Source organism: Grammomys surdaster, unplaced genomic scaffold (genome assembly GCF_004785775.1).
Source record: "Grammomys surdaster isolate TR1022 unplaced genomic scaffold, NIH_TR_1.0 100, whole genome shotgun sequence".
Lineage (NCBI taxonomy): Eukaryota > Metazoa > Chordata > Mammalia > Rodentia > Muridae > Grammomys > Grammomys surdaster.
Window position 1 is genome coordinate 13847915 of NW_021604579.1, and position 16376 is coordinate 13864290.

The following is a 16376-nucleotide window of genomic DNA, read 5'->3' on the forward strand; positions in this document are numbered from 1 at the left end:
GTCTTGAAGAAAGTCAAGAACTGAAAATTCTGCCCTCATGTGGCCCTAGACTCTCTAGTCAAAGTACAGTGGACAGACTAGGAGCATCAGATGAATGGTGAACTTGTTAAGAAACTGGGCTCCAAGGCCACATACCGGAGCTGTGGAACTAGAATCTATACTGTAAGATTTCCTCGGGTCAGTGCAAACATGAGAAAGCACAAAGCCCTGTTCTCTTCCTATGGCTAGTATTTTATCTCAAGGGAGGATCCTGGTTTCTCACAGATGATCTGATTTATCCCAATTCAAACTTTATCAGGGCACAAGGACACCGTCTACTTCTTAGATTTTTAGAACCCCACTGTCATAGGATAGGCAGTGAATTGAAAACAAAACAAAAAGCAAACAAGAACAAAATCCTACACCTTTGGCAGACATCAGTAGCCAATTGCAGGATTTTCATCCCACTGATGTAGACTTTGCCCAGTTGAATTTTCTAGTAGCTATTCAATTTCTCACTTCTAGGAAACAACAGTGAAATGTCAGTAAGTCTTCATGTTTTATGACACAAATTCCAGGACAATGACTTCTTTCCTATAATCTAAGTCTTTTTGTTGGTACGGTAATAATTGAGGCAGAAGACTCCCCTGGAGCCTCCTTGCAAGGGAGATAAGCTCCCCTCAGTAAGATGTAGCTAGATTTATGGACAGAGCATGGAGTGTCCAGACAGGCTGAGCCTGTTTTACACTACTGCTCTACCACACAGTACTTGGGTCACCATGTACAGCTCGATCTCTCTGATCTTCAGTCTCCTGTCTCTAGCAGTGGGGGAATGGGAGCGTTCAATCTGCAAACATCTGCGCAGAGGGCCTAGCAGAGAAATGCAGTCCTTAGCGCTGGCTCTGTAAGTCCTAGTATTGATTCTAGCACTGATACTTATGGCTTCTACAGAGAACTGGATGATTCTGTCAGCAAAACAAATACCTTGAAACTTGCAGTAATATTATAAGTCTCTGCCTCTTATTCTTTTCCCCTGGGAGACTCCCTTGCACGAAACCTTCCGAGCAATATGAAAGGCTGGAGGACTTGGCTTTGGACTCCAAGAACTACTAGATAACGGCCTTTTCTTAATTATATTGAACACAAAGCCCAGCTATTATCATGTACTCTCTCTATTTCCACACACTAAGTACTTTCAAGAAGATATGAGATGAGAGACTTTCATAAGACAAGTGAGGGCCACTGAATCACAGTGACTTTCCACCTACACACATACAAGGGGCAAAGCAGTTAAAATGAGGGGAGATGGAAAGGAATGAGAGAAAGGAGGAGGTACATAGAGGAGTCAGGTATTAGGGATCCAGATCAGCGCTGATGCCCAACTGGACTGATATGTACTGTTAAAAGACTAGATATGGGAGAGATAAAAGAGAAGTAAGATGGCAGAGTGGAATGACTGTGACAACCTTAACGTCTCACTGGCTATAGGGGAAATACCATCTTGCCACATTTCTACCCACACAGGTTATAATATTCGTTGGCTTTGGCAGACTTACCTTCAGCACTTTCTCCAGCAGCACACAAGTTAGTGGAGTTGTCAGAGTGTCTCAGATATGAAATCGTTGTGTCATAATTATGTGCTTCTTCCAACTCTGCACTGAAAAAAATGGAGGAAAATGGGTCCATTGAAATCACATATTTCTTGACTCTGACCAGGGAAGCAGGCAGGCTAACTGTAACTCCTCACCTCTCCTCCACTCCTCTAAAGCCAACCTCCAAGTCTCATATCCTTCCCTGTAGCAGATCACCTGCTGCAGCCTCTTTCTTCCTTGTCCCCATTCCCAGGGAGCTAAGCAGATCATGGTAGAACATTCTGATTTCCCCTCTTTCCTGTGGATCCTCTCAGATGTCTCCTAGCCCATCCTCATTTCTAAGAGTCACCTTTCAATACCTAGAAATACAGCTCACCTGGAAGCCCCAGTGGCCATATCTAGTGGGATATGAAAGAATTTCTTACCAGAAATCACAGCCACCAAAGCCTCCTAAGAACCATAGAGGGCAGCAAAAACTGAGGAAGAAAACATCCACCCACAAAACCATAATCAAATACCAGTATCAAGAATTAAAATCTTCCCAAACTCAGATGCCTAAAAGCCAACAAAACAAAACAAAACAAAACAAAACAACAAAACTAGCCAGGACAGTATTCCTCCACACTAGAGCCCAGCAACTTTACTACAGTAAGTTTTGAGTATTGCAAAACATCTGAAAGCCATTAAAAAGTCTTTATGAATCTGATATGGGTCCTTAAAGAGGAAATTAATAAATCCATTAAAGAAATCCACAGAAACACAAGCAGTGGAAGAAAGTGAATAAAACAGTTCAAGACCTGAAAGTGGAAATACAATTTAAACAGAAGCCTGGGGGAAATCTGGAGATGAAATTTAGAAACTCAAACAGGGACCTTGGATGGGAACTGCACACAATCAAAGAATGCAAGAGAGAATCTCAGAAAGTGAAGATACAATAAAAAATGCATACCTTGGTCAAAGAAAATATTAAATCTAAAAAGATTCTGATACAAAACATCCAGGAAATAAGGAACATTATGAGAAAACCAAATCTAAGAATAATAGGAATAGAAGAGGAAGAAGAAACCCAGGCCAAAGGCACAAAAAGCATTTTAAGCAAAAATCATAGAAGAGAAACTTTTCTAGTTTATAGAAGGAGATGCCTATCACGGTACAAGAAGCATACAGAACATCAAATAGACTGGACCAGAAAAGAAAATCCTCTTGCTGCAAAATAATACAAACACTGAAAGTACAGAGCAAATAAAGACTATTATAAGCTTCAACAAAAAGACCAATTAACATATAAAGGCAGATGTATTAGAATAACACCTGACTTCTCAGTGAGACTAAAAGCCAGAAGGGCCTGAGAAGATGTTTTACAGATTCTAAGCGACCACAGATGCCAGTCCAGACTACTACATCCAGCAAAAGTTTCAATTACCATGGAAGGCAAAATGAGAAATTCTATGATAAGACCAAATTTAAGCAATATCAATCTACAAATCCAGTCCTAAGGACAGTGCTAGAAGGAAAACTCCAACCAAAAGAGGTTAACACACCAAGAAAACACAGCAAATAAATAATCACAGACCAGCAAATCAAAGGAGGGGAAACTGTCTCTGTCTCTGTCTCTGTCTCTGTCTCTGTCTCTCTCTCTCTTCCTCCCTCCCTCCCTCCCTCCCGCCCTCCCTTCCTCCTTCTCTCCCTCTCTCCCTCTCTCTCTGTCTTCCTCCATTCCTCTCTCTCTCCCCACTACCAAATAACAGGAATAAAAAATGCTCATTGATATCTTTCACATCAATGGTCTTAATTCCCCAAATAAGAACAGTATGGATGTGAAAATTGGAACCATTCTTCAGCTGCATCCAAGAAATGCATCTTAACAGCAAGGATAGACATCACCTCAGGATAAAAGGATGAGAAAATATATTCCAAATAAATGGACCTACAAGACAAGCTGGCGTAGCCATTTTAATATTTGACAAAATAGACTTCAAATCAAAACTAATCAGAAGAGATAGAAAGGTCACATATACTCATCAATGGAAAAACACACCAAGAAGACATTTCAATTCTTAACACAAAAACACCCAAGTTCATAAAGAAACACTACTTCAGCTTTATTTACAAAGTGACTCGTACACACCAATAGTGGGAGACTTCAATACCCTACTCTTGTCAATAGACAGGATATCTAGACAAAAATTACTCAGAGAAACGCTGGAGCTAACTGATGTATAAACCAAGTAGATCTGACATATATTTACAGAACATTTCACCTGAGCACCAAATAATACACTTTCTTCTCAGCACCTTGTGGATCTTTCTCCAAAGTTAATCACATAATCAGATAGAAAGCAAATTTCAACAGATGTAAGAAAATTGAAATAACACCCTACATCCCATGTGACTACCATCAATTAAAGCTGGATATCAACAGCAAAAATAACAGAAAGCCTACACACACATGGAAACAACACAGCTCATTACTGAATAAAAAAAATGAGCCAAGATAGAAATTAAGAAAGAAATTAAAGACTTTCTAGAATTCAATAAAAATGAATACACAATACACCCAAACTTATTGGACACAATGGAAGAGGTTATAAAGTCAAGTTCAAGCATTAAGTGCCAAAAAAAGATGGGAGGAATATCTTATAAGTGTCCCCATCCCTAACCCAGAAGCAATCTCCAATTGATAGATAACTTGCAAATGAAATTTAGTTTTCTCTAAGAGAGTCTCACTGGGCAAACAAACTACCCTTAAGGGCGGGCTTCACATCCCACAGTTGATGGCCAACAGAAAGTGAACTCAACAGCATCTTTGTTGGCTTCAAGTCTCAATGTCGAATCAGGGTCTTGCCTTAAGTCTGTTTGTTTTGTTGTTCCTTAATTTAATCTTACTATTTATTTTCATTTTATTTATATTTTTCTTTTCTCTTTTAACAATACAGGTTCTCTGTGTATTATGGCTTCCAGTTCAATATTTTTTTTATAGGATCCTGAGTGTGCAAACGAGTGGCTGTTTCTTGTGCCTTCACTTTGGTTCTTTTCCTTCTGTTTGTTTGGTTTGTTCTGTTCTGATATGTTAGTCTTTGATTTATCTTCTCATACTATTATCCCTAGGAAGCATATCTTTTAAATGAGTCAGAAATGGGGTGGATCCGGAGGGGATAGAGAGGAGAAGACCTGCGTGGAGTAGAGTGAGGGATACTGTATCAGGATACATTACATGAGAGAAAAAAATCTGTTTTCAATAAAAAGAAAAGAAGTAAAAGAAGTAGCACATATCTTTAAACATATTTAAAAGCTCTTCATGTGTTTTTCTCAACAGAAAAATAGCACCTGGTCCATCTAGTGATGCATGCAGATATGAAAGGCATATGCCCTCCCGAAAGTACATGGATTCACAATGAAATATAATCACACAAAGTACTGCAGTTCATATGGTAACCAATAAAGTAGAATCCCAGGTGCCAGATGTAGTGAGGAAACCCACAAATAAGAAACTCAGGTGAGCCAGGAGGTTAATGTCTGAGTCAGAAGGTCAAGCTGAGACACATCTGACTTAGAAGCCAAAACTATGTTATCAACATAAAATCCACAGTAACAAAATGCTGCCTAACCTATGACGGCTTCTAGAAAATATTTGCACACTCTCCCAAGGTAATGAGCAAGAACTCTTTCTCTCTTTGGCTACAGAGCTGGAATACTTGGCCAGAAAAAAAAAAAAAAACAAAAACAAACAGAAGTTCAAAACCCAGGACCAAGAACAGGAGTGGGGACAGAATCCATTCGATCTCTGTGCTGCAAGGATCTGACCCTGAGCCTGGAACTGGAAATGCAGACCCTCCTTGTATGGATTAGAGATTTCCTAAGAAGGCTGTGCCAGTACTGAAGGCTGTGCAGATAGCACTGTGATTGTGGAGAGCTAGGAGGCTGCGGGCACAAAGCCAAATTTAGCTCTCTTGGAGATTTTTTAAATTTTTAAAATTCTATTTGTGTTTGTGTGAGAGGGAATACACCCAATAACAGCACATGGATGACCATTCGAAGACAACTTATGAGATGGAGTTGGCTTTCTCCCATCTTATGGGACTCAGGGATCAAAGTCCTGTCATCGGGCTTATCGGCCTTTTCCTGTGGCGTCATCTCATCAGGCCCGTCATTCTCTCAATAGCCAGCCATACGTCAGCCACTTCTGCAAGTGATCTAACATCACTTTGACTTAATGCTTACAAATGTTGGGAGTGTTAACTGAGCGGACCACTAGCACCCCTCCCCAAGTTAATTCTACTATCATACAGCATCATAGAGCAGAGACTTCCTTGCTTTGCTTCACTCCACTGTGCCTCTCCCAGTGTACTTAGCAAATTCATTGATTTGTGGCTTTCTTTTGTTCTGTATCTATAAAAGTTTCACGAAACTGATTCCTCTTGGAAGAACGCATTTAGGGCAACACTGAAAAAAATCTGTCTTATTGAGGTTTGGGCTGTAGCTATGTTCAACACTGGCCCCCAAGGTCTGGTTGCCTGAGGGATGAGGAAAGCTTCACATATACCAAGTGATACTATGTAACCTTGCTCCTTAATTTAAAACTATTGGTTGAATAAAGATACCTACAGCCTATAGCTGGGCAGAAGAGAGGTGAGTTTTTGGTTCCTGGAGCTTGAGGTCTGAGGCAGGACCACAGAGAAGACATTGGAGAGAGAAGATGCCATGGGTTAGGTGAATAATGAAAACATGGCCATGAGGGGTGGCCAACTTGAAGTTAAGAGTGGCCCAGATGTGACATGGCAAGCTATAATGCGGGGTTACTGATGGGGAAGTAGATACTGACAGCATAGAGGGTGGATCTCTGTCCAGCTCTAGTACATTAAAGGCGTATCATAAATATAAAGGTTTTGTGTGTTTTCTTCTGGAAACTGAATGATCAAAGGTGGGGTAGAAACCCCATGATTGAGATTAACTCTTACTACAACACTGCCTTGAAAAACAAACAAATCAAAACAAGAGGGAGGGAGAACCTGTCCTAGTCACAGCTGTGAAGTCAGGTGTGGTCAGCAGAGGTCCCCATACACAAAATAGGGAAACTCCTGCAGGTGTATCAGCACTAGCAGGAGGCAGACACTTGGCCAGCACAGGTTCAACACCAACAGGAAAGAACAAACACCGGTCCCCGTGTTTGTGCAGCAAGTACTTTAACTCTCAGCCGCCTCCCAGCCCCTACTAAGGAGGTGAGGAGAATGTTTCAGAAAATAGAAACAAGGTGAAGTTACTAATTTTAAGAATTATTTTCTTAATGTGCATTATTTTCACATGAAAAACAATATGATCAAATAATAATAAAAAAAAAACTGAAAGAGTTCAAAGCTCACTTACAAAGATTCAACCTAGCCCTATTTGTGAATTCCTAGAAAAATAAATTAATCTGTATTGAAAGCACCTCTGGAACAAAAGATTTTATTCAACAATCACAAAGGACATCTCAATCATAGAGAATATATCACTCTAATCAATCACAGTTTTAATGGAAAAAATATCAGATTTTAATAAATGCAAGAAGCATTTTGTGGGGTTAAATTCTTTTTAACTAGATTGATCTCCAACGAATACCATATTTAATGACAAAGTGCAAACCAGTGTTAATATCTGCATAAATCCTATCAGAAACTTCATTAATAGAAAAGGGATAGCCCATGGAAAGCTGGACAGAATCATTACAGTTACCACAGAAAAGTCAAGCACACACAAAATTGCATCCTTCGACTCACAGTGAACAGGAAAATGGAAAGGAGGACAATTTAGTTCACTCCATCAGGTCTGCATTAATCCCAGCTAGAGGATGACACCATGTTCAGTGGGAAAATTAAGAAGTAGTGAATCTTTATATTGTTTGGGAGAGACGTGGCACAATCAACATGGGAGATGATACGTCAAAATCCTGTAAAGCTGGAGTTGTTTAATTGCTATCATTCTGCAAATCTATTCTTTGGTAAGCGAGTGGCTCTGGAGAACTCGCTTGGATCAACCACATATGTGAAATTGTCAAGCAGCTTAGCTGCTCCCCAGGGAGGACCACGTGAGCAAACGTGATGCTCATTTTGATAGGTTGTAGCTCAGCAATCCAACTCCACAGACTAGACTTGCCTACGTCTGCTTAGAAAACCACTTTTCTAAACAACAAGCTACGAAAGGTAGAGTAACCTGCTTTTTATACAAAAACGTAAAGTTCTATTTTAACAAGCAAGTGAATTTGTAGTTCTAATATAGGAAATGTCTGTCTGGACACACTCCTGAATCCACAATAGGTGTTGGCTCTAGAGGCAAGAAGTACAGCTGTGCAGCGAGCCAAAAGAGGCACCCTCATGTCACGTGTGGGGAGACTGGAGGGGAAATCACCACTCACAATCCTTCCACCTCCGCACATAGGAGGGCCTCACGCTTTAGGGCTCAGGTTTACTTTCCCATCTATGGGTATATTCATTGACGTCACAGGAAATGAAAAGGTACGTTCACTGACGTCACCGGAAATGAAAGCTGCATGTTTATCTCCCTTTGTTCCCTCCATGGAATACAAAGACATTCCATCCACTCACTTTCCCTCCTTCAACAATTTGAGTATTTACAATTGGGATATTTTATTTCATTGTTTTCTTTTTTTTTTTTCATCAAATTGGATTCACTTTATTGAATATAATGTAGTGTCTTGAGAAGTAACCAAGATAGCTTTCTGCAAGAAGGACTCAGCACAGGGAAAAGTAAAAGACTCTTAGTAAGAAACTGTCTGTTTTAAGATACTAAAAGAAGATAAAAGAAATGTAGCAAGAGGAAGAAACAAAGATCAGGATACAATAGCCATGCTATTGACAAGAATAACATCTGTCAGAAGTTCTTGTGCCATAAAAGAGCAAGTAATACTTCATCATTTGTTCACATGCCTTATATACATACTTTCCAGGAATTAAAGGGCTAATATTTATGATCCATTGGATATTATAAATAGCATTATTTGGACACGCAAATATATAATTAGTTGGTTACAGCAAATGTTCATCACAACATGGAAACCATACAATTTACCATGCATCAGTGATTTCTTCTATGAACACCCCCTTTATGTTCCCAGATCACTATATCATCAATGGTCAGTGGTGTAGACTGTACAATATTAACTGGTCAAGTTTTTTTTTAACTTTGTTTTCAGTACTATTTCATACTTTCAAACCTTTCCCATTTGTCTCTCTATCTTTCTACGGACATACTCACTGTCTTTGATATTTTCCCAGTAGGCCCCTGATCAGCTTTCTAGGCTATTGCTCAATGACTAGGAATCTGTGTATATGCTATTCTTAGGCAACTTCCCCCACATATAGCTAATGATGTTCATGCTGCTGAAGGTTTTACCTAGAGTAAATGTGCTCCCTTTTAATGCTTCTCAGTGTAAATTGAAAATGAAGCTACTGTTCACATTTTTGCACCTGTTTTCAACTTACACTCATACACTGAATCAGTAAGTTCAAGATTCTGTACAATCAGAGGCTTTCTGTTCCCCATTTAGCTGCCTGTACAAAAATACTATAAAGTCACCCCTGTAAACTAAAGAAGGTATCACTGTAAGTACTGCTAGTGTGGTGTTGGTTACTTCCAAAAGCAGCATACTTCTGTGTTGTGGTCTTGGTCAGACTTATTGTAAATTGTATGGTTTCCATGTTGTGATGAACATTGTTTTCTATTATGTTTTTAGAAACTACATTAATTTTATTTTGTGTGTGCGTGTGTGTGTGTGCGTGTGTGTGTGTGCGTGTGTGTGTGTGCGTGTGTGTGTGTGTGCATCTGTATAAGGCTACCTATGGAGGTTAGAAAACAGTATCAGACGCCCTGGAGCTGGACTTGCAGGCAGTTGTCAGCTGACTGATAAGCGTCCTGTGAGCAGAACTTGAGTCCTCTGGAAGGGCAGCACGTGCTCTTAACCTCTGAGCCATCTCTTTTTTTTCTGGTCTTTATTTGCATATTCTCTACAGTGTTTTTAAAGATACAGGATTAGTTCCATTTTGCTGAAAAAGAAAACCTTTGAATTCTAATACTTTAGTAACTGTTTTCTTTCATAGTTCCCGCCCCCACCCCACAGAAGATTACTGAGAGAAACTTTGCTAAATTAGAGGCTGTGCTGTGTATCTCATGCTCTACTGACTTAATGATTTCATCAGATCTGTGGGAAATTAGCCTTATTAAAAGAAACCGTTTTGGAGGAATTGAAAGAGGATATCTAATCAATTTCTTGCATAAGCTTTGTCAGAAATGAATAAGTATCTGATTTAAAATAATTATGAAATATTTTAACCAAGTGTTTTTCTAAGAAAGTAGTAGAAGAGAAAGCAGAGGAGGAAGAGGAAGATGAGGAAGAACTGGAGGAGGGAAAGAAAAGGAAGAGGAGGAGGAAAGAGAGGAAGAGAAGGAAGAGGGGTGGGAAGCAGCAGCATCTTTCAGATCAGTTTACAAGGATTATTTTGCAGGTCCACCATTAGGAAAGAGACAGGATGAGTGGGACTGAAGCTCCCTTTCTTGCTAAGAACGTGCTGCCTTTTCCAAGACATTGGAGCTAGATCCAAGATCAAACTCAATTTTAAACAGTGTGGATCAATATAGAGAACTTGTGTAAAGAGAGCTCTATGATTCAATTTATTTATCTCCACATTTATGAAAAACGTGTACAGAATGCTAGAACCATGAAGACAGCACAGCAGCCAGGCCCGAGTGAAACAGAAGGAAACCGAGCCCTGGCTCTCCTCGAATGCCAGTCTGAAAGCACTGGGTGAACAGTTTAAGCTTCCATTTTCCACTCTGTAAAATACCAATAACGGAATCTACTTTACAGATATAGTGTGGATTTTTGAATGAAATATTTTTCCTCTGCATAACGGTGCCACAAAAGCATACTAGTAATATCATATTGGTAACATCATTATATTTTAAAGGATGTCATGAGATATAAAGATCCTTTATTACAGATATAACATTAAATTTCATACTTTCCTATGAGGAATCTCTCATAACTCAAATTCAGCATCATGAAGCTTTAATGTTTCTTACTAATGCCTTCATCATGATCATCTTTTCTACAAGAAGCAACGATCCCCTCTTACCTGCGATGTGGATGCTAAAGACAGCTTAAGAAACTAGACTTGTCTGAATTTTGTTTGGACCCCTGGAATCTTCAAAATGAAGCTTTGAGTAAGTAATTTCTGTCTGAAACATGGACATGGGACTTCTTGTTGTTGGTTCTACTGGCCCATCTACTTGTGGGCATTATTCTAGGATCCTGGTACAATCCCTGTGTCTTTTAGAGACGTGTGTCAGCCCCCATACCCAGCTGTATTCTCCATAGATAGAGTTCCGATGGTTTATTCAACAAACTATGTGCTCAAACAGTAAACTTATCACAATAATGATTAGTATTTCTTGAGGGTTCACCACATGTTAGGTATCATACTTAGATTCATCTCTTGCTGGATAGTCTGCGGAACCATTCAGATTCTTAGAACCTTCACTTTTTAATGATGGGGGATTTTGTGTACTACCAGATAGAAAAATAAAATTTCCTTTCTTGATTTTTCTGGAGCCACACATATAATTTGGCAGGTTAAAAAATGTGGCTGAAAGGAAGTTCCAGAAGATCTAAAGAATTGGAAAGGTTGAAACTTTAATATCAAGACCCACACATGTCCTCTTATATTTACCAGGATGGAGCTTTGAGCCCACTTTTGGTTCTAATAGGACATGGACTTTTAAGATAAGAAAGAACGGGAGCCACTGAGGAGCTAGTGTCCCTTGGGACAGTCTACAGGCATGAAGCAATATGAGAGAATGTGACTTCACATTTATCTGAAGTCCCAAACTTGGCAAATTCCCACTAACAAATGCGTTGTGCAGGGCCACTCTTCCAAAGCCCTTCACCCTAAGAAATCCTCTCCTGAGTTCAATCGTAACATTTAGGGCCACCATTGAGATGTCTCGGTATGTAAAGGAGCTTGCTGTGGAAGCCTGAGGACCCAAGTCTGGGTCCCAGAACTCACAGTGAAAGCGGGACAGTGAGTCCCACAAGTTGTTCTCAAACCTTTACATGCACTGCACACTCACACACTGACAAAAATAAAATAAAACCTTGACATCTAATCTAGCTAAGAAGAATTGCAAAGTGTAATTGTGCCAGAGTCACAGAATTATATGGTCAAAGGGAGTTTTCCTTTTATAAGCATGAGAACCTTTTCCTTCTCCACATAAGATAATGGTTAGACGTGACAACCCACCCAACAACAAAGCAAATGGTTAGAGGGGGGCAGAGGCTTCATTAGAGATATAGGTGTTATCAGCTGTCCTTGGTTGAGACCTTGAGTAGGGAGTTTGACCCAAGGCCTATTATCCTTTTGTAAACTTTAAGAGATATTCAGGACGAGTGTGCACCCTTTGCCTTGTCCACCGCTGCTGCCTCCTTCTTCAGCTGCTCCTGGTGCTGCTTGTGTGCTCTTTCAATGCGGACTTGGTGCCTCTTTTGTGAAGCTGCAGCTGAGGAGACTCCAGAGCTCGGAGCTGGAGCTCACCATGGCCGATGAGGACCCCAAGGAAGGAGTCAAGACTGAGAACAACGATCATATTAATTTGAAGGTGGCGGGACAGGATGGTTTTGTGGTGCAGTTTAAGATTAAGAGGCACACACCAGACTTAGTAAACTAATGAAAGCTTATTGTGAACAACAGGGTTTGTCAACGAGGCAGATCAGATTCCGGTTTGATGGGCAACCAATAGAAACAATTGATATGTTCCAGCAGCAGACAAGAAGGAGATGTCTACCAAAAAGGGAACTTGCTACTTAATTCCAGAATTTTGTTATAGATCAAAATTCTCAATTAGAATACATTTCAATTCTCAATATACATTCTCAATTAGAAAGCTGCAGTTTGGTCCCGCCACATCCTGACTACGCAGGATGTATGGTTTTCTCTCTTCTTCCATTTGCCTGTCCCCATTTCTTTATGGTACACAATATAACTGGTGTATGTGCACAAGCATATTGCTCTTGTTTTCTTTTCCTTTTTTAAACTAAATGGACAATGCTCTGTTTTGGTTGACACCAGATGGAGATGGTCTGGGAGAACGTCCTGGGTCTGTGAAAATACCCCCCCTTCTCCATCAGTGGCATGCTCACTGGCTCCTATCTTCATACTCCAGTAAGGTATTTTGCTCTGTCTGTCTTAACAAAAGAACCCAACTACACAAAATCCTTGCATACCTTGTTTGATTAGAGAATTTTAATGTTTTTCATGTATTATTGTAAAACCAAGAACAATCTTATAACTTTTTTTGTGGGTAGCTGCTACATGTAGGGCAATCTGTCTTTAAGGAGGGATAAATTACTTTTTAACAAACTGATCCTAGATAGTTTTCCCTTCAAGTCAAGTGACTTGTTTAAATAAACTTCTTGTTTAAAAAAGATATTCAGATTGATTTTATGTGTATCAGTGTTTGCCTGTATGTGTGTATGTGCACCACACATATACCTGGTAGAGATCAGAAGAGTGTGGGACACCATGTGAGTTCTAGGAACTAAACCTGGGTCCTCTGCCAGAAGAGCAAGTATCCTTAGCCACTAAAACATCTCTTCAGCCCCTTTATCAGTTTCTGAAGATGCTGGAATGACATTAAATATCTGTTTATTGTAATATTCAACATGGAGCCCATCTCCTCTCACTACTGAGCCCACCTACCCTACTCTTTTATTTTTAGTTAAGAAATTTTATTGCATATAAAATTTTTTAAAATAGTAAGTAAAGGAAACAAGTTGAGAAAACTATTATTTATAAATTGATATCTTTCATTCCAAGTTTTCTCTGGCAGACATAAATGTAGATTGTGCATAATCCTAAGGAAAAAAATCTTTTAATTCTATTCAGAGTAAGATACATGTATTTGATGTTAAAAAGAGATTAGAGAGTCTTAATTTTGTTAATATAAACAAATTGGCCTAAATCATTAATGCTACAGAATGAGAAACATACTAATCACATCTGGCCCTTTTGTAATACACTGTTGTTTGCCAACTGGCTTTGGAGAATTTGTTTCCATTCAGTTGTATTGTTAGAAGTATTCTAATTTACAATGCTTGCTTTTTTTTCCCCAAAATGTCCATACACTATAATTAAATACCTTCTTGGTGTTCTTTTCTGCACAATGATATTTTGTTAGTTGCTACAAAATAGTTTTAAGGTTCAAGTGCACATCAGCACTGTAGAGGCTTCAGCAGAAGCATAGCAAGAACCAAGCGAACTAGGCCAGAGGCAAGGTGGCTTAAAGTAGCAGAAAGGAACAAATAGATAAATAAGTAAATGAAAATTCAACAGTGAACTAAAGGCTTTTTAGTGCTCTAAAATTTGGGGTACATTTGCCTGTGTGCATCTTCAGGGTGACAAGTATCTTGTTCTCTATGGTACTGAACGGCAAACATAAATTACAGCACTTCAAGCACACACTGGGATGATAGGAGGCCATCTGCTGACATTGCTTTCCACTCCTCCCACAAGGGCTTCAGTTTCTGCTGCCACTACTATCTCTTCTATTAGACCATTCTTACAGCAAGCACACACACGTTCTGTGTATATGTATCTTTACATATATTTTACATGTTTATGCATGCACACAAACATGTATTCACACACATAACTTACTATCATTTGTAGCATAATCTGACTAATTGCATTCTGACCTGTGAAACAATAGATACAGTATCTCTCCATCCTAGGCACCTTTACATTATTTATGTATCTGTAATCTAATTCTCTTCACAAAAACATTCAAACCTATAAGGACCAAATAAATATTATTAAAGTACTAGATAAGCTTATAAAATATACCAGCTCTGTTCTGCATTTAAAATTAATGTGGCTAACTCTGATGTTAGGTTATCAAATTGTTGATTATATTCATAAGGACAGGTAAATACTATCTAATTAATCGTTACTGACCACTACTATATTCTAGGCACTATTTTAATTATGTGTGTCAAACTATTTATTTCTATGGAGTAAATACTGTGATTCTTTTCTTATGTAGGTGAGGAAATTGAGGTATAATTAAACTTCCTAGAGTAGTAAGTGGTACAGCAGAGAACAAGAGACAAGCATTTGGCTCCAGGATCTGAGTTGTTGTCACAACTCTGACACACACTCACGTGAAGCACGCACTAGGTGAATTCAACCACAGATTGAGTAGCTCATGCTGGTGGAAGCCATCAAAGCCTTTCTTTCACTCCCATGCTCGTGGATTGGTAGAATTAGTATTGTGAAAGTACCAAAAGCTACTTACAGATTCAGTGATTTCCCAATCAAAATCCCCATCTTATTCTTTAAAGAGATAGAAAAAAAACTATCTTAAAATTCATTTGGAAACACAATAAATTCTGGAAAGACAAGAACAATCATGAGACAAAGAGAACACTGCTGGAGGGATTACAATCCCAGATCTCAAGGTATATTGTAAAACTATAGTAAACAAACAAACTAACAAAAAGCAGTGTGGCACTGACACAAAACAGACATATAGACAATGGAGCAAAGCAGAAGACCCACAAATACAGGGTACACATAACTATGGCTATCTGATACTTGACAATGCAAAAATATACACTGCAGGAAAGATAACATCTTTGACAAAGAGTGCTGGGACGTCTGGATGGCCACATGCAGAAGGATGATCTGTGTCTATCACTTTGCACACAAACTAACTCAAAACAGATCAAAGACCTCAACATGAAACTGAAACACTGCAACTGCTGGAAGAAAAGACGGTCAGTGCCAAGTGCCTTGAACGATGACGATGTGAGAAAGGACTTTCCAAACAGAACAGCATTTGCCAAAAAATGAAAGGCCAAGTGGGATGTCATAAACACTAAAAAGCTTCTCTGTGACTCAAGAAGCAATCAACTGAGAGAAAAGGGAGTAGTAGGAGAGAATTTCTGCCAGCTAGATATCTAATAGAGGATTAATATGCAGAATAAATAGAAAAAAGTAAAAAACAATAACCCATTCAAAAAAGGGCTTTGGGTCTGAACAGAGATCTCAACAGAAGAAGTAAAAAATGATGAAGAAATTATTGGCAGACCACTGTAGCCAGGGAAGAAGGTAGATAACTGAAGATCTTCACCCTGCTCTCCTCTCCTCCAGATCCAATCTCCCAGGTCTTATAGCCAGCTTTGTAGCTGACTACTTGCTATAGCCTAACCTCCCTTTTTGCCCCTGGTCTATAGTGAATCATACAGATTTTCTCCTGCAACCTTTCTATCCACTGATCTTTTCATCCCAACCCTCATCCCCAATGCCATTTCCCAGGAACCCACCTGCCAAGGCAGACAGAGAGGCAAGTAGCCCAGTGAAGCACATAGGTGAGCTTTATATCTTCACTCTCCCCAGACTCCATCAAACTGAATCGTGTTTATTAAGTGTTATATTAAGTTCTATAGCAGACTTCCTGTTGTGGCTTCTCCTCATTCTCTGCCCCCATCACTAGGGACTAAACAGATACTGGTGGAACACCCTGCTTTCTTCCCTCCTGCAGGCTCTCACAGCACCCACCCCCACCGCCATTCCCAGTCCATTTCCATTCCTAAGCATTTTCACTACCTAGAAACACATTTGACCTGGAACTCACAATGGCCACATCTAGCAGGATACCAGAAGAATGTCCTACTATTGATCACTGCCACCACATTCCCCTAAGAACCAGGAAGGGCAACAGGAACCAAGGCAGGGAAAAACACCTACTCAACACAGA

The 16376-nt window shown here is 39.5% G+C and overlaps 1 protein-coding gene across 3 annotated transcripts in view; it reads right to left on the reverse strand.

The window, feature by feature from the left end:
• The window catches only part of Fyb2 (FYN binding protein 2), a 106721-nt gene that overhangs the window by 37388 nt on the left and 52957 nt on the right, over window positions 1-16376 (reverse strand). For all 3 annotated transcript variants that reach the window (XM_028786406.1, XM_028786396.1, XM_028786386.1), the window contains exon 5: window positions 1536-1636. In XM_028786406.1, the coding sequence (XP_028642239.1) occupies window positions 1536-1636 (101 nt within the window). The remainder of the gene's footprint in view (window positions 1-1535; window positions 1637-16376) is intronic.